The following is a 17608-nucleotide window of genomic DNA, read 5'->3' on the forward strand; positions in this document are numbered from 1 at the left end:
TGGGCTCCGCCCTAGGTAGTAATTCTTTTGATGGGCTCAGAGGGGAACAGTAGCTTGTCCATAGTCACACAGAAAGTAGGCGGAAGAGTGAGTCCCCAGCCCTTTCTGTCCCCGATCTTGGCCCTGAACAGGGCTGAGATGGGAAGGACCCTTATTACCTTGGACAGGTCAGGATGGGGAGCTGGGGACCCAAGAGCCCTCCCAGCCTGGATGGGACAGGACAGGAGTGCTGAACATCTTAGCTGCAGGTGGACACTAGGACTCTACCACCCTACTTCACCTCATTGGCCACCTCAGTAAGTATGGCACCTCATCCCTGTGTTTCCTGTCTTCTCTGTCCTTCATCCTCTCTCTCCTGCATAGCTATTGGCCATTCAGCTCTTTATTAAACCAATCAGAAGGCACCTTCACAGTGTACAAAAAGATTATCCCACAACGTGTGTAGCCCTGGCTGTCCTGGAACTTGCTCTGTAGACCAGGCTGGCCTTGAACTCACAGAGATCCTTCTGCCTCTGCTCTCTGAGTGCTGGGGTTAAATGCGTGCACCACCACCACATGGCTATGTTTCCTCTTTCTTACAAACTGCCTCTACTTTTTTATTTTTAATTCTGTGTATGTATACGTGTCTGTGAACATGAATACAGGTGCCCAAGGAGGCCAGAGGCATCATATCCTGTGGAACCTTCTCCAGACAGTTGTGAGCTGCCTGAAATGGGATCTAGGGATTACACTCAGATCCTCAGTAAGAGCATTACACGCTTTAACCCTGAGCATTCTCCAGCTCCCCACCATCTTGATAACCAGGTGTTCCTGGTGCAATTCTTTGTCCTGGGACCAAGAACCTGGGAACTTCAACCTGTGTCCTTTGACCCCCAGGAGGCTCAGGGCAGGGACAGGCTTGAGGTTCATATCCCCAAACCCTGCCCAAAGAGCTGTGGGCCCAGGAAGCCTCTTTCTCTGTCTGTCTCTATAATCCTCAGCACAGGTTGAGAAAAGTCAACTTTATTGTTTGTGGAAAGAGCAAGGAGGGGGAGGGGTGGCAATGGGCAGGGGGCCATTCTGAGGTCACAGTCGTTGTCTGTCCTCCTGCCTGACCAGGAAAGGCGGGTCTGAGGAAGCTGTATCCATGGCCCATCTTCAAGACAGAGGGATTTACTCAGGGGCCTTCACGTCCCCACCTTCCCAGGTCCCCAGCTCTAGCTGTCCCCTTTCTCCAGGGGCCCCCATGGCCTGCCCAGAGCTGGTCTAGGTGGGGACCAGCTCTGCCACCCAGTCTCCAGGCCACATCTTGTGGTCAAGGCCTTGCTGGTCAGCCTGTGTAGGCCTGAGACTGACTTTGAGTCCTCCATAGGGCAGGTCAGGAGGGGGCCTCGCTTCTGGACAGGGCAGGTGTGGAAGGCCGGGGCTCGCATGGATCTGACACTGTTGATACCCTTCCTGGTGTTACTGCTGCTGTTACTGTAGGCCTCTGGGATGGAAAGCCCTGGGGGAGGGTCAGAGGGGACACATCCCCCAGTTAGTCTCAGGTCCATTATCATCAGGACCTTATTACCCCTCTGGGGCCCCGGGGTGCCAGCTGGAATGGTCCCTGGCACTATTGGGAGTGGTCCCCACTCCTAGTGACCTAAGAGATACCTGGGTCTAATACTCTCCCCAGTCAACACAACCCTTGTCAAGCTTGGGCCTCTGGAGGTGCTGGGAACCCTGGGAGCAGGGTAGGAAGCTGGGGGTACATGGAGGTGCCTACCTGTATCTGGCAGAGGTCGATTAGGGTGCGAACACCTGCAAGGCACCAGAGCTCACCCAAAAGCGAAACAAGAACACCAAGGAGGTCCAGCCACCGGCCCACAGTCATCAACAAAATGAAGAGGCCACCCATGCGCACCAGCACCGTCTGGACCTGGCCCTGCAGGCTGAAGCGATGCTGCCGCTGCTCCTCTGTGGGATGTGTCTGTCACTGCCTCAGCCGACGCCCTCCGGAGGTCAGCTGGGGCCAGCCTGCTCCACTTCTCAACTGCCTTCCCCAGGGACAGTATCACCTTCCCCGACCGCCTCTCTGCTTCCCGGCTTCCCTCTCGGGGCACCCACAAGACTTGTTGCCCCCCCTTCCGTCTCCCCCTGGTTGAGGACAGAGCCCTTGCCAGTCGGTGGCAAGAACCTAAGACTCTTCCCTTCACGCCCGTGGGCCTGATTCATCCGCAGCCCAGTCCCCTTCTGCCTAGCACATGCCCTGCTCTCTTGTCCCACCCTGGTCCCAGCCACCTTCCCCTCTTGCTGAAGCTAATTCATGGGGCTCTTGATTTCCGTTCTTGAGCAAGCTCTACTGACCAGCTTAAGTGACCTAAACATGTCAATAAGATGACATCATTCCTCTGCTCAGAAGGCTCCCAGGACTTCCTATGGCTTTTAGAGTAGAATTCGATCCAAGCCTTGTCTGACAGGTCAGGCTTGACTGGGCCCAAGCCCACTTCCCCATCCTCACGCCGTCTCTGACCCACGCTCCCCTTTCTTACAGAGCCAGACACTCTGGCTTCCCATTTTGCACGTCCGTCGAGCCTGCCCCAGCTTATTCCCACCTCAGGGTTTTCACACTTGCGGTTCCTACTGCCTGGATCACCTTTCCCTGCTCTGCCATGGCCAACCAATTCCCAGTCTGCAGCCGAGAGGCTCTTCCCAGAGGCCAGATCTGATCCCTCACTCTCTTCCACGCTCTCCTGCTTAGGACCCTGCCCAGCCTGGCTGGCCGGGGCTCTGGACCAGGCTTTTCTGAAGTTGGCCAGCCTTGCCCTAATCCCTGTTGCCCTTGGAGTAACAACCCTGAACTACTCAGTGCTTCTGCATGGCCATGCCCTCACTCACTCTCTGCTTCGGCAGGTATTTCTCCTGCCCACAATCCCTTTCACCTTGCCACTAGACCAGCCCAGGTACCAGCTCTTTAGGGCTCCTATGTCACATGGTTGCTTTGAGCAGCCCACAGTAGAATACAAATCCTGTCCCTGGACTGGGTGGCTGGGACAATAGGGGGAGTGTGGCCAACAGAAGGGACCCCAGCCCCGGGGCTCTCACCCTGCATGTAGATGACCAGCAGCGTGTAGCAGATGGTGAGTGGCGTCCAGAAGCGCATGGCCTCTGATGTGCTCAGGAAGTCCTGGTTGATGAGGGCCACCGCTGCCAGGTCACTCACAGCAAAGGCCACTGCCAGCGTGCGGCCCAGGAGCCTGGGCAGGCCATGCTGGCCAGCCAGCAGACCCAGGCAGACCCCACAGTAACGCTGACCGCTGTGCAACTCATAGAGGCTGCAGACATGTCGGCGGAAGCGCCGGGCACCCACGCCAAACAGCGCGGCCAGCCCCAGGCTCAGCAGCAGGTTCAGGGTGCGATGTGGGGCGCCTTCCTGTAGGAAGCTCAGGCCGCAGGTCAGCCCGCAGCCCAGTGAGAACTGACAGACCAGGAAGAGCTGGAGTCGCTCCTTCTCCCCCGAGCCCTGCAGGGAAAGGGAGTCCAGGGTAGGCTGCACTGTGGGCGCCTGGCATCCGAGGGGTGGTTTCTCTTGCCCATCCATGGCTTGGAGGGTGATGGTTCTGGGCCTTCCTGATTTCACACCTCACTCCCTGACGACTGTTGGTCAAAGACAAACCATGTGCTCCCTTGAGCCTCGGTTTCTCCACTTGTGGAGATCTAAGAAGACCCTTAATCATCACAACTCTCAGGACAACGCGGGTCAAACCCCTCAAGGTACCTAGCAAGGGCAATACAGGACTTTTTTTTTTTTTTTTTTTTTTTTTTTTGAGACAAGATCTCATGTGTTCCAAATTGGCCTAAAACCCAGCAGTTAGTCAAGGATGACCCTGAACTTCTCATCCTTCTGCCTCAGCCTCTCGGTGTTGGGATTACAGGAATGAGTCACCATGCCTGGGTTTACACAGTGCAGGGATCGAATCCAGGGCTTAGTGCATGGTAGGCAAGCGCTCTACCAACTGAACCACAATCCCAGCTCACAGAACTGACGTTTACACGGAGGGGCTTAGAGATCCGTCTGTGCTGCTGTGGAGATGTGACTTTGGCAATCAAAATTCCAGGTAACGAACTACAATCTCTGGTCTCCATCTGAAGGAAACACGGACCCCACGAAGCCCTGCTTCCCAATCCAGAGGATGAAAGCGGCCCAGACTGGCCCCACCCCGCAGTCTCACCTTGCCCAGGGACAACACTGTGGACACGGCCCGGAGGGAGAACTCCAGTACCACCAGGGCGGCTACTCGGGCCCCTACCACCGTCAGGAACAGGGTCAGACCAGCCAGGTGCACTGTCTCCAGTGAGGCCCATTGGGCTCGCAGCCGCTGCTTATGGGTCTGCCGCTGGGGGTCACTGTGGGGGCAGAACGGGTGCGGGCTGGGAGGCGGGATCGCGGTGTCCGATCCTGGGAGGATGCCAGGGTCCCAGCCCCACTCTCAGCGTTCTCCAAGAGAGACCAGATTCCGCGCAGTGACCAACCGCCCGGGCGGGGCTGGGTGGCACCGATGTGGGCACTCACTTGACACAGGCCACGAAGAAGTAAACTTTCAGGAGACTGTTGAGAACCGAGACTCCAAGGGCCGCGATCAGGCCTGAGCCGGACAAAGGAGAGGGTGAGGGGAGCGTTAGGATCGTAGGGGAGGTGACAGGGTTGGCGCCGGGGGGCAGCCAGGTGCAGAGGCTTCCCCGCCGCCCCTACACACGTGGGTGGTGGGACCCACCCTGCACTCCGCCCACCCGAGGGAGGGGCGAGGCCCAATGCGCATCCCGGAGGCGCTCACCTTGCAGGAGGCTGTCGAAGAGGCTGGAACCCCAGTCAAAGGAAGGGAGGCTGGGGAGCCAGGAGGAGAGGGAAGGGAGGGAGAACATGGCAGCCTCGGGCTGGGTCTGCGCTGGGACAGACCCAATGACATCACCGGTCAAAGGTGTCTCTAGAGGACAGGGGAGGGACTAGGAAGGGGTCAAAGGCCTGGGGGCGGGGCAGGAGAGCCTTAGACGTCCAGGCTGCAGGAAGCGGGGTCCGGGGAGCGGCTCTGTTAGCCCGCTGCTGCTGGCTTCTCATTTAGGCCTCAAGGGCAAAGCAGTTCACTCTAGTGCCGTCTGCCCCCTCTAGACTTCCAGCTCACCAAGCCTTCCTAAAGTCCGGCTGTCTGCTCACCGGGCCTCCCCAGACTCAGGTGTGGCCCGCACTCAGCCTGAAGAGTGAGTCGGCCCTCTCCACTCAAGTTCCCAAAGCAAAGGGTCTTCCCCACTCAAGTCCCCACAGCTCTAGGTCTCTTCAGGCCGTTGCCCCTTCTGAGATCTGTCTAGTAGTCTAGCTTCTACAGGCCGCAAAGAAAGGGGGTTTGGAATCCCCTTAAGATTCAGGCTGGGCCGGGCAGTGATGGCGCACGCCTTTAATCCCAGCACTCGAGAGGCAGAGCCAGGCGGATCTCTGTGAGTTCAAGGCCAGCCTGGTCTACAGAGCGAGATCCAGGACAGGCACCAAAAACTACACCGAGAAACCCTGTCTCAAAAAAAAAAAAAAAAAAAGATTCAGGCTGAATGCATCCTGCCTCCGGTTCATACTGTTCCTCTTGGGTCCACTAGGTGGCAGGCCCCACCTGGGCTTGAGAGCTGAGGGTTTGGGGGTCAGGGTCAGGGAAGTAGAGGGGACTCATGAAAGATACACAAAATAGAAAACTTTATTGGAGTGTTCATCCAGAGCAGTTTTTTTTTGAACTTGGGGTGTGTTTGGGGAAGGTGGTTGGTTCCTGGGTGCCTTACAAACACACCTCGGCTCCCAACAGTCTCCCCGAGTGTGGCTGCAGTCTGGAGCAGGGGCCCAGAGTCCGACGTTGGCCCTGCTGTGGCACTGCCCGGTGATTTGCATGGGCAGGCGCCCTCTTACCTGGGCTCCCATCTCCTGAGCTCCCTCTGGATGCTCACACATGGGAAGCCCTCAAATAAAGCCTGAACTCAGGGATGCTCCCAGACCCACGCTGGGGTCCTAACCCGAGTCCCTCAGGAGGTGTCTGTGGAGACAGTGGTAGCCACCTCCAATTTAACATTCAATCCCTGTGCCGACCCGATCCAATATAACTGAATTCCCCTGTCTCTTCTCCCTCTCCCCTCCCCTCTCTCTGCCTCTCCCTTTCTCTGTCCATCTTTCTCTCTCCCCTCTCTGCTCTGCTCCTCTCTCCTCCTCCTCCTTCTCCTCCTCCTCCTCCTCCTCTTCTTCTTCTTCCTCCCCCCCCCCCCATGGAGTCCATGCTGGCCTCAAACTCACTATGTAGCTGAAAATGAACTCCTGATCCTCCTGACTCCACCTCCGAAGTGCTGAGATTATAGGCCTTGTGCCCAGTTTATTCGGTGCTGGGGATGGAACCCGCGGCCTCATGAGTCCCTGGCAGGCATTCTGCTGACTGATCTGTCCCCAGTCTGATAAAAGCTGATGTGGTTCCAACACACAGAGAAGATGGTAAGCACTGGGAAAAGGCTGCTCAAGGAGAGAAGCCTCTGGAGAAGTCAGCCCTGGGCTGAGGGTGTAGGTCACAGATCACGTGACTGACATGCCCAGACCCTGGTTCCACCACAGTACCACAAATAACAGAAATAAAAGGAGAGAGACACTAACATTGCCAATACCTTCTTGGGCTTCTGGGCTTCTGAAGGTAAGAAAATAGGTTTTTGTTGTTCAAATTCCCAAGGTTTTAGAACTTTGTTCCATAACTGGCCTTAGCTAGCTAGAGTCTGGGGACACCAAGGCTTCCCTCGTGGCCCAACCATACGTCTCCTCACGTGCAGTGGCCTCTGAGGGATCCACTCCCCAACGGTCCTGACAGTTCCCTTGCTGAGAGCATAGGATGGGGTAGGCAGAGTCAAACTGTAGTCCTGGCTCTGTCACCGGAAAGCCATGTGATCCCAGCCAGAGTCATATCTCCCTCAGTTTCCCTGTTCTGAGCAAGGCTTGTGTGGTCACACAGTAGGTGGAGGACTGAGAAGCCAGTACCACTGAGTACCACTGAGTGAATTTGCTCACGGGGACCCTTGTACGCAGGCGCTACTGTGGCGCTGTGCTAGGGCACGGTAACCCAGGGGAGAGGAAGGGGGTGAGGGGCGGTGACTTGGGGTGAACTAGTCCTGGGACTGGTCCCCGGGTCACTACCCTGACCTGTGGCAGGGCCTGACTCAAGCTGGCTCCGGGCAGTCAGTCCTACTGAAGCAGGCCATCACTTCCACAAATGCCAGGCTTGGCGGTGGGGTGAGAGACAAGGCTAGGTGCCCTGGTGTTGGGCCCTTGCGGCCAGCTTCCGCAGCTCATCCCAGAAGAACATGCTAAGGATGGTGTGGGGGCCCAAGCGCAGGTAGGCAAGGCCTAGGCCCTTGTAGAGTGCCAGGGGTCCTTCCTGTTGACAGATCTTCACCAGGCAGTCAGTGAGGCCCCCGTACAGCTGGCCCTGGGGATAAACGTGGGGTGAGGATCACCTCGAGAGGTGAGAGGTCCCAGATGACAGAAGCAGGTGTGTCTAGAGTCCGGTTAGAAGGAGTACCTAGTCCCTCCTGGCCCGGGAGGGTTATAGACTGTGATATTAACAAAGAGCCTCTTCCTTCAGGCAGATAGCCTCCTGCAGGGGTGCAGCTTGGATAGCGTCACTCGGACATCTTTGTCCTGACACTTCCTATTGGGATCACCACAGGAAGGCCATGATTCCAAACCTGTCCCTCCCATTGATCATCTGGGCAGCCTCGACCAGGTCACTTGATCTCTCTGAGCCGATTTCCTTACCAGGAAGCAGAATAAAATCCAGTTGAAGAGTTTAGGGCGTGCGTGTTAATGGCCTGTGAATATGGCACGTGTCCCCTGGTGTGTGTGTGTGTGTGTGTGTGTGTGTGTGTGTGTCTCCCATCTCCCCACACCCTACATTCCCCTGCCCCTGCTCACCCTGCCGGCTCTGTCCACCGGTTGGTTGTATAGCCGAGTGCTGACCACGTCGAAGGGAGTCATGACCACAGCCACCGCTATACTGCTGATCATGCCTCCAGCCAGGGTTACCAGCCAGCTGTCCTCCAAAAGCCACTGTGGGGATGGCTCAGGCTGTTGACCCTGCCCACTGCCCTCTACCCACCCCTAGTGTGCTCTCCCTGCCCCAAGCCCACGAGGGCTGGAAGGGCTGGAGCAGGCGAGCAAATCAGACCTCTCCAGCCATTCCCAGCCCTAATACCAAGCCTGTGTTCCTCCATAGTTTCAGGGTTCACTGATGTCCAACGCCTGTTGGACAGAAGGGCTAGGTCACAGCTATAGTGACAGAGCCAACAACTATTTTCTTCTTCCCTTCCCCATCCTATCTCTCTATCTATCTCTCTCTATCTCTCTATCTATCTATCTATATCTATCTATCTATCTCTCTATCTCTCTGTCTATCTATCTATCATCTCTCTCTCTATCTATCTCTCTATATCTACATCTATCTATCTCTCATCTATCTCTCTATCTATCTATCTCTCTGTCTGTCTATCTCTCTATCTATCTCTCTATCCATCTATCTATCTATCTATCTATCTATCTATCTATCTATCTCTCTCTCTCTCTGTCTGTCTATCTCTCTATCTATCTCTGTCTGTCTGTCTATCTATCTCTCTGTCTGTCTCTCTATCTCTCTATCCATCCATATCTATCTATCTATCTCTCTCTGTCTGTCTGTCTGTCTGTCTATCTCTCTATCTAAAATGTCTTGCTGTACAGGTGAGAAACACCACCCTTCCTGCAGCTCCCCTCTCCTTCCTCTCTTCCTTCTCTCCTTTCTCCCTCCCTCTGTCTTCCTTCTTCTTCTCTTTTGACAGGGTCTCACGTAGGTAGCCTAGGCTGACTTGGAACCCTAGGTAGCTGAGGACCACCTTAAGCTTCTTGACCCCCCTGCCTCAGCATCCCAAGTGTTAGGAACGTAAGTGTGTCTCCCCACGTTCAGCAAGACCAGGCTTTGGTTTGGACCCCATCTGTGCCCACCCCTGTGTAAGGGGCCGGGGCCCTCCCGCTCCCTGTCTGTGCAGGGGCTCCCAGGCCCTTACCTGGCGCTCCTGTACCCAGGCCTTGGCCGAGGCGAAGGTGGCCAGCTGGGCGGCTGAGCCCACTGTGACTCGGAGCACGGCCCCACCCACACCCCGCCACAGCCCTAGTAGACCCTGCCGGCGCCAGATGCTCTCCAAGGCACCCAGGACACTCTGCGGGGAAGAGAGGGTACGGGTCACTAGACAGCCCAGTCCCCGCACAGCCGGGAGCCCCCGGGGTTCTGGGGAAGATGTTTTACCTGATGCTGGTGCTGGTGCCCCACGGCCATAACAGCCACTGTCTGGGCCTGCAGCTGGGTCTTGACCTGGGAGTACAGAGCAGATGGGGGGCCTTTAGGCTGGAGACTGGGAAGTGAGCTGGGCGTGTCTGAGCCCCTCTCCCGCACGGTATCCCTGACTCTACATCTGAAGCTTGGGGGCAGTCTTGGTCGGTCGGCTTGAGTTTATTTATTTATTTATTTATTTATTTATTTATTTATTTATTTATTTATTTATTTATTTATTTTTGAGACAGGGTTTCTCTGTGTAGCCCTGGCTGTCCTGGAACTCACTCTGTAGACCAGGCTGGCCTCGAACTCACAGAGATCCACCTGCCTCTGACTCTGAGTGCTGGGAAGGCATGCGCCACCATCTCCTGGCCACTTTTTTATTTTTAAATTTGAGACTGTGTCTCATGTAGCCCAGGCTGGCCTCAAATTAGTTATGTCACCATGACCTTAAGTCTGATTTTCCTGCCTCCCCCTCCCAAATGCTGGGATTATGGGTTATCAGGTGGAGCCACACCTAGCCTGGCAACAAACCCAGGATTAGGCAAACAGTACCAAGTGAGCCACATCCTGAGCCTGCCTTTGTATCTTGGTAGGTCAAGGGTTTTTGGTTGGTTGGTTTGGTTTTGGTTTTTCAAGACAGGGAAGGTTTCTCTGTGTAGCCCTGGCTGCCCTGGATCTCACTCTGTAGAGCAGGCTGGCCTTGAACTCACAGAGATCCACCTGTCTTTGCCTCCCGAGTGTTGGGATTAAAGGCATGTGCCATCACCAACGGCTTCAAGTTTCTTAAGTAGATCTTTGGGCCTCTGTCCTGCCACTCACAAGGACAGAGCACTTCAGTGGCCAGGCCAGGACACAGCAGCTCATAATCAGCTGCGGCTTTTATCCTCACCATATACCAGGCTATCCAGGAGTAACCACAGGCAAATGACAGCTATAGTCTACCTACTTCATAACCTGCTCCCTCTCCTGGCTAAGACCAGTGGACATGGACGCCAAAAGAGCAAGGGTCAGAGCAAGGGCAGATTCCAGATCTGAACCAGATATTCCCAGGGAACAGTCCCCTCCCAACCTGCCCCACCCAACCCAGGGCCACAGAGTCTACTGGTCACGTTGGTCACGTTGGAGTGGTAAAGGAAGAAGACACTCACCAGGTAAGCAGGACTTCCCACAAAGGCTCCCAATGCCCCAGCCACAGCACCTGCGACCACGGTACCACCCGGTTGCTGGGTGAGGCCAGCCTGGCATGCCAGGCTGTAGCAGTAGAAACGGACACCATTCATGAGGCCCTGGTAGAGAAGGCCAGCGGCCAGCCCCTTCTGCAGGCCCCACAGCCCGTCTGCCCGGGCGATGGCTGCGACAGAAGACACAAAGCCCCGGTAGGGCCGTGGGTAGGTGCCTGGGGCCTGCAGTTCACCCTGTAGCTGTAGACGGGTCTTCACCACTTCCAGGGGATTGGTGAATACACAGGCCAGGCAGCAGGCTGAGGCACCCAGCACCAGGTCCACCGCCGGAGACACCACATCCCCTGCATCCACGGCAGGAGCCATCTGTGTCTGGATCACAGGCCATAGGTGGCCGGGTCTAGGCTGTCTGCACCCGTGTGTGGCCACAGGGCTGGTGACCATGGGGGCACAGTGCCATGTCTAGAGGACAGATCTTGTCAGGGACTGGAGGCCCCTGGTCTGTCTTGGAACTCCACCTGCTGTTAGCAGACTGGGGCTGTGGGAGTCTGGACACACCTCCTCCGGCTCCGGCCAATCCCAGCTGCGGCTGGCCAGGCAGGCCTGGCCCCTGGGATCTGGAGGAAAGGTCACTCAGGACTGGAAGGAGACTGGGGCAGGAAGAAAGAGCCTAACTATAACTACGGGAGGGCGCTCCTCCTTGTCCTCTAGACTTCCTGTCCCATCTCTAGTCCCGGTCTGGCACCAGCTAAAGCTCTGGGCATGTAGTGACTTGGCCCTAGGCACAGGCTACCTGGGCTGACTAGCAACTGTCCCATTTCTACATCTGCCACAGCCTGAGTGACTTCCTCCTCTTTCCTGGCCTCGGTCTTCCAATCTGGTTCCCTCAGATTATAGCTCCATTTTCTTTCTCTTTTCTTCCTTCCTTTCTTTCTTCCTCACTCCCTCCTCCCTTCCTTCCTTTTTCTTTCTTTCTCTCTCTCTCTTTCTCTTCTTCCTCCCTTCTTTCCTTTTCTCTAAATTTCATTTAATTTTTGGGTTTTTTTAGACAAGATCTCTCTATGTAACCTTTGCTGGCTTGAAACTAGCTATGTAGACCAGAGTGGGCTCAAAAATCACAGACATTCAGCTGCCTTTGCCTCTGCCTTCTAGTGCTGGAATTAAAGGTGTGGACCACCATGCCCAGCTTTTTAGTTCTTTCCTTATTTATTTATTTATTTATTTATTTATTTATTTATTTATTTATTTTTGAGCCAGGATTTCTCCATGTAGCCCTGGCTGTCCTAGAACTTACTCTGCCTCTGCCTTCCAAGTGCTGGGATTAAAGATGTGCGCCACCACTGCCCGGCTTTTCTAGTTCCTTTTCAACAATGGGAGTGTAAAGGAGGAGTCCAGAGCCCTATTAGTGAGGTGGTTTTGTTTCATGTGAGGCGGTGTCTCATTTCCAGACTGGCTGGGACTCAGTGTGCAGCCTAGGCTGCCTTCAAACTCATGCCAATCTCCAGCTGCCTCTGCCCCCTGAGTGCTGACAGTACAAGCATGCATGTCCATGCCTACTTTCATTTATATTTTTATGTATATGGGTGTTTGGCCTGCATGTATATCTGTGTGTGCCTGGTGTCCATGGAAGCCAGAAAGAGTGTTGTATCCTCTGGAACTGGAGTTATACATGGTTGTGAGCTATCATGTGGGTGGGTGCTGGGAATTGAATCCAGATCCTCTGGAAGAGCTCTAAACAATGAACAATTTCTCCAACCCCGTAGATTTTTTTTTTTTTTTTTTTTTTTTTTTTTGAGACAGGGTTTCTCTGTGTATCTCTGGCTGCCCTGGAACTATGTAGACCAGGCTGGCCAGGGACTCACAGAGAACCACCATCCACCTGCCTCTGCCTCTTGAGTGCTGGTATTAAAGGTGTATGACACTATGCCCAGCAAACCCAATTAATGTCAATGCATGTGTGTGTGTGTGTGTGTGTGTGTGTGTGTGTGTGAGACAGGGTCTTACCATATAGCTTAGGCTATCCTGTACGTGTATGTGTGCATGTGTGTATAAGGGGATACACACAGGACACAGATGTGTATAGAAGTCAGAGGACAACTTTGGGGGCCATTACTAAATAAAAAAAGGGTTCTTGAATACAAATCCTGCTCCACCACAGTTGCTATAAAAACCAAGGGACTAATGGCGTACACGACACAGACACTCTGGACTATGGGATGAGCCACATCTGTCGGTCCGATTGCACACTGCTCAAACCAATGCACATGTTTACAACTGTTTGTTTCCAGAATTTTCCCTTTCCTATCTTCAAACTGCTATTGATTTTGGGGAACCGGACCGTGGAGAATGGTGCTGCTGATGATGGGGAGAGGGGGCCACTCAGTCTGGCTCCAGAAGGACCTTTGGGAGATGGATGTGTGAAGAGCCTGCTTTGGACACAGTAAAGGGTGGTCCACACCCCCCCTCAGGCCCCAACTTCTAGCCTCGCTCACCCCAAACTGCAGAGTCCCTGGGATGGAATGGAAAGCTAAGGGCCACCGGGAAGAGTAACCTTCATGGTTCTAGCCATTTTCCTTAACAACCGAACCACCGGGCTCCCACTCTTGGTGGCCATGCAGGAAACAGGAAGGCCCAGGGATTTCTCCTGGGCCTCCGTTCTCCAGGCAGTGGAGCCATGGAAGCAGCCGGGGCAGACCTGGTTCTCGTTCTGTGCGGGGTGTGTTGGGCACATAGTGGACAATGAAGATGTGGCAGAGGAGCAGCCCCCCCCCCCCACCTCACGCTTAGAGAGGGCCAGTGACAAGTCTCAGCAATATAACGTCAATTTTATTTTTAAAAAAACAAAGCCCAATCCATCTGCCCCGTCTCCAGAGGGATCTAGCAAAGACCCCAGGAAGGGCCAGCTCCAGCCAAGCAGGGCTCAGTCAGGTATCCAAGCAGCCACCAGGCCCATGGGCTCTGCTCTCTCAGACCCTTTCCTTTGCTCCTGGCAAGAGGAGCCACCCGAACCTTGGCTCCTACACGCTCTGCTGCATCTGAGGGAGAGGAGAGGCAGGGCTGTGGACATGCAGGGCCTCCTGGCAGCCATAGAGGGCTGCTGTCTGGGCCCAGGCTGTGTGAGACAGGCCGCTGGGCACGGGCGGATGCGTGAGAAGGAGGCATGCACAGACACCTAATGTTCCCGTTTCCCTGTGCGGTGAGGACAGTGTTCAAAAACGAACAAGGGTGGCCGGGCACTCACGACCCCCAGGGGGCCCTGACCATCTGCCCAGGTCCCTGGCCCAGGAAAGGAAGATGGCATGCCCGCCCTCCTGGTCTCTTTGCTCCCCCTTAAACGGATACTTTTATTCTCATGGCCACCCTGAGCAGGTGGTGAGGACTAAGATGTCTACAGAGCCCACAGGGCTCAGACCTTCTGCCCCAGTGACCTCTAGTCACTCCCAGTTGGGCAGGATGCCCAGAGTGCTAGGCACCCACTCTGATCCCTGTCTCGAGCCACACTAGGAGTGGGCCGTAGAGGCCTGTGGACACGTGGCTCCGAAACAGCATGGTGGCACACCACGGCGGACATGCTGGTCAGCCTGCCTCCTCCCAGCAGGCGTGCAGTGCTGCCCAGCCACGCCTCAGCACCAGGGGTCCCGGGAGGCTCTGCCTCGGCAGAGACTGTCACTCCGCTGCCAGGCGCTGTGGATGAGGCTCAGGGCGTCTTCGAATTTCTGCTTGACGGAAGCTTCGTGGATCGCCTTGTGAGGGAGGTCTACCTGTGGTGGACAAGCAGGGGGGCATAAGAGCTGCTGGTTGCTTTCCCAGGGGCCATGGAAGAGCTCGGGGCCCTGCACACCCCGTTGGGAGCATCGTCCATGTTGTGAGTTTCCCTCCTGCTCCTCACACAGACCCCAAACTCTCAGGTCTACCTGGAATTCACTGGGCATGTATCTATCTGTCTTTGACTGTTCTCCACCTCAGGCTCAGTTTAGAGCTCTCCCAGAGCCACAGCGGGCAGGGAGCACATGCACAGAATAGTCCCTCTCCCCGGGTGTGGTGGCAGCGTGTGCCTTTCATCCCAGGAGCCAGAGGCAGGGGTTCCCTGTGAATTCCAGGCTAGCCAGAGTTGCATAATAAGACCTTGTCTCAAAAACAAACAAAAACCCAACAACAACAAAACAAAAAACAAAAGCTACTACCTCTCCAGGCCTCTGAGAAAGAAGAGGTCCCTGTCTTGCTTGTGTCTTGCCAGGCCCAGCATGAGCCCCACAGCTCCTGGTGGCACTTACAGCTTTTGACAGACTAGCCGACACGGGGACTTGCCCCTCTGGTTCTAAGTTTCTGGGTCTGTCTCAGGGTTGTTTGCAAACTGCTGCCCCTAGACCCCTGCGGGTGAGGCCAGGCCCCAAGCACGGCTGGGTACCTGGTAGATGGCTTTCCAGCCAGAGCTCAGGGCAGTCAGGAACCGGTCCAGTTCGGAAGTGCAACTCAGATAGATGACCCAGGGTTGGAGCAGCTGTGGGCTATCCTGGGAGAATTCCTAGGGACAGCAGGTCCCAGGTCAGGATGCACAGATTTCCTTGGGCGGGGTCTGCGCCCTCATTCCCACCCAGCTCACCAGGACACAGTACTCCTTGCCCAGCTCTGTGGAGATGGCACTGATGTCGGCCAGCCTGGCCGTGCCCAGGGAGCGAAAGAAGCTGGTTTGGCAATCCTCATGGCACGTGAAGAGGCGGTCCTCGGTGATTACCAAGCAGCAAGGGATACAGGGGCTGGGAGCCACCCCCTGGGGTATGACCTGGATATGGGCGCAAAGTGGGAGAGGCAAGCTGTTTCTCCAGGGTGGCCGGCACCACGACTCTCGTTAGACTGTCTACCTTAGCAGTGTAGGGAGGGGAGGGGGGATGGCCCAAGTACAAAGTGCCCTGAACGTGTGTTCATTCCTGGGCTGTCCCCTAGGGTCCACCATCTTGGCCCTCCCAGGCTTCTCTGTGACTGGTGTGTTTGGGGGTTGGACCCTGGAGATCCGGATGGGCCGGGCTGGGTGGATGGCGGAAGCGGGGGCACTTACTCCTTTGGACACGGCCTGGCAGAGATGCTGCATCCAGTCAGCCATCTCAGCCTCGCTGTCTGCACTTAGCTCCAGGCAGGGCCGGTCAGCCAGAATGACCTGGAAGGCGTGGGGCCGGTCTGTGGTGTTGGATCTCCGGCAACCACCGCACTGCTCCCCCCTGGGCCAGAGGAGGAGGGTGAAATGGGAGTGAGCCGGGGTGGCTGAGGTGTGCGGACACTGGGCGCGGGCTCTGGCTCTAGGCACATTTACAGATGCTGGGCAACCTCTCATTTCTGTGTAAGAGTTGTTTTGTTTTGTTTCTTTTGAGACAGGGTCTCATGTAGCCCAGGCTGGCCCGGAACTTGTTATGTAGCAGAGGATGACCTGGAACTTCTGAGCCTCCTGCTTCTACCCTCCACACTGGGTTAGAAGGGTGCCATTGTACCTGGTTGCATGACAATCTGTATCTCCAGAATTGCCAAGCTCCCCCGGGGCACCCAAACATGGCCAGGTGAGAGGTCATAGAGCCACTTACTGCTCCTGCTCAGAACCAGTGCCCGCTGACCCACTTCCTCTGCAGTGCGCCTCTCACTGGGTGGGGACTTGCTGGGAAGGGGCTCCCTTCTCTGGGCAGAGGGTGCCTCCTCATTCACCCTGCCTCCATGGCTCCTTACAGCTTGTGAACCCCAAGACACTAGTCGGGGGGGTTGCTGGATAAGGCGCAGCGAGGGACAGAAGGTCAGCAGTCCCCGGCCTCAGACTCAGCCAGAGCTGACCTCCAGGCAGGACACCTACCTGCCTAGCACCTGCTTCCTGGGACACTTACCCCATGTTCACCGACAGCAGGGGGATGACGTCAGTGCGGTCCGGATACTGGTAGAGGATCCCGTTGCTACAGGGTCACAATACAGTGAGGTGAGGCCTGGCTAAGAAGACCCCGGGGGTCCCTCATAAACTGGCTGGGAACCAGGGACCTGCTTTCTATGGAGGGGGCAAGAAAGGAACCTGAGAGTGGCTGGGGAGAACACTGCCCCCTTCCTGGGCACAGCTGAAGGCCTGTCACCAGGGCTGGCTCAGGCACCTGGGAATCCTGTGCCCTGAGAACTGACCGACCCCCCCCTCCACCAGCTCTGTGGGGAAGGGAGGCATCTGCCCTTGGGCCTCTCCTGCTAGGGACCCGACACCCGCCCTGGGCCCACAGCGGTGGGGCTCCCACCTGAGCACCACGAAGCAGGTCTTCCAGTGTTCCTTGCCTAGATAGGAGGTACCAGCCTTGTAGTGCAGCACGCCTTCTTTGGTGACGGCGCCTTCAGGGGGGGAGCAGTGGCAGGGGGCGGGGCCCAGGGCCTCGTCCGTGGGGTCCTCCCAGTGCACCAGCCCATAGAAATGCACGGTCACAGTGGACGCCTGCGGGTTCAGACAACAGACGAGGCACATCAGGCCTGGGCAGAGCCTCGGCTCACCCACGACCCAGCCCAGGAGCCGTGACGACAAGGTGACCTCAGGCCACAGCCAGGTGGGCAAGAGGACAGGGTCCAGGGGAGGAAAGTCCTTCCCGCCAGGTGACTGAGGAACACCAGGGGCGCCATTTGTACCACTTAGCCTTAATCCAAGGCACGCCAGTGTTGGTGCGCCACCCCGGCCACTGACCTCACATTTGGATTCCTGGGCGACAAATTTGGCCAGTGCCAACTTCTCCATGGTGGCATCAGTCAAGATGCTCGGGTAGGGTGGTTCCCGGCAGCCTTTGATCATGGCTGACCTCAGGGACGCCAAGAAGAGCCTGTGCAGGGGGTGTGGTTTGCAGTCAGAGGCCTGGGGACAGGCCCTCAGTGGACGGGGCTCTGTCCTGAGCGCCCTGGACCCAGGGGGCTAACAGAAACTAGGGCTGAGGATGCTGGGATCAGGGCAGCAGTGGGCGATGATGAAGTCAGAGCCCTGCATCACTGGACGGTGCCCAGAAAAGGCCTGACCATTCCTAGTGTCCAAAGGGCCTTGGATTCTGAAAGTGTTGGCCAGTAGGGTTTGACTATTCCAATCAGTACAGATATGACCTC

The 17608-nt window shown here is 56.1% G+C and overlaps 3 protein-coding genes and 1 long non-coding RNA gene across 7 annotated transcripts in view; 1 reads left to right on the forward strand and 3 right to left on the reverse strand.

The window, feature by feature from the left end:
- Positions 1-986: 986 nt before the first annotated feature.
- Positions 987-5413, reverse strand: Tmem82 (transmembrane protein 82). The gene is made up of 6 exons (XM_028880682.2): positions 4797-5413; positions 4535-4607; positions 4194-4368; positions 3067-3484; positions 1748-1938; positions 987-1483 (listed from the first exon to the last, which is right to left on the reverse strand). Exons 1-6 carry the CDS (start codon positions 4882-4884, stop codon positions 1358-1360), a joined length of 1071 nt encoding a protein of 356 aa, XP_028736515.1. The 5' UTR covers positions 4885-5413; the 3' UTR covers positions 987-1357.
- LOC119087476 lies at positions 1369-4580 on the forward strand. The gene is made up of 3 exons (XR_005090952.1): positions 1369-1460; positions 1761-1982; positions 4080-4580. It is a non-coding gene; the product is annotated as an uncharacterized LOC119087476 (long non-coding RNA).
- An 894-nt stretch (positions 5414-6307) lies between the features above and the next one.
- Positions 6308-11375, reverse strand: Slc25a34 (solute carrier family 25 member 34). 3 transcript variants are annotated; one of them, XM_028880679.2, is made up of 5 exons: positions 10481-11365; positions 9303-9368; positions 9064-9216; positions 7940-8074; positions 6308-7454 (listed from the first exon to the last, which is right to left on the reverse strand). In XM_028880679.2, the coding sequence occupies exons 1-5, from the start codon at positions 10955-10957 to the stop codon at positions 7272-7274; spliced, it is 1014 nt and encodes a 337-aa protein (XP_028736512.2). In that variant the 5' UTR covers positions 10958-11365; the 3' UTR covers positions 6308-7271. The 3 variants fall into 3 exon arrangements, with proteins under 3 accessions (XP_028736512.2, XP_028736513.2, XP_028736514.2); XM_028880680.2 differs by lacking the exon at positions 7940-8074 and having other exon boundaries at positions 10481-11375; XM_028880681.2 differs by lacking the exon at positions 9064-9216 and having other exon boundaries at positions 10481-11370.
- A 1944-nt stretch (positions 11376-13319) lies between these two features.
- Plekhm2 (pleckstrin homology and RUN domain containing M2) overlaps positions 13320-17608 on the reverse strand; it is a 42295-nt gene continuing 38006 nt past the window's right edge. For both annotated transcript variants that reach the window (XM_028880678.1, XM_028880677.1), the window contains 7 exons: positions 17202-17334; positions 16768-16958; positions 16378-16443; positions 15570-15729; positions 15117-15296; positions 14922-15038; positions 13320-14274 (listed from right to left, as the gene is read on the reverse strand). In XM_028880678.1, coding sequence (XP_028736511.1) covers positions 14137-14274; positions 14922-15038; positions 15117-15296; positions 15570-15729; positions 16378-16443; positions 16768-16958; positions 17202-17334 — 985 coding nt within the window. In that variant the 3' untranslated portion in view covers positions 13320-14136. The remainder of the gene's footprint in view (positions 14275-14921; positions 15039-15116; positions 15297-15569; positions 15730-16377; positions 16444-16767; positions 16959-17201; positions 17335-17608) is intronic.

This window comes from Peromyscus leucopus, chromosome 2 (assembly GCF_004664715.2).
Source record: "Peromyscus leucopus breed LL Stock chromosome 2, UCI_PerLeu_2.1, whole genome shotgun sequence".
In the NCBI taxonomy this organism is placed as follows: domain Eukaryota; kingdom Metazoa; phylum Chordata; class Mammalia; order Rodentia; family Cricetidae; genus Peromyscus; species Peromyscus leucopus.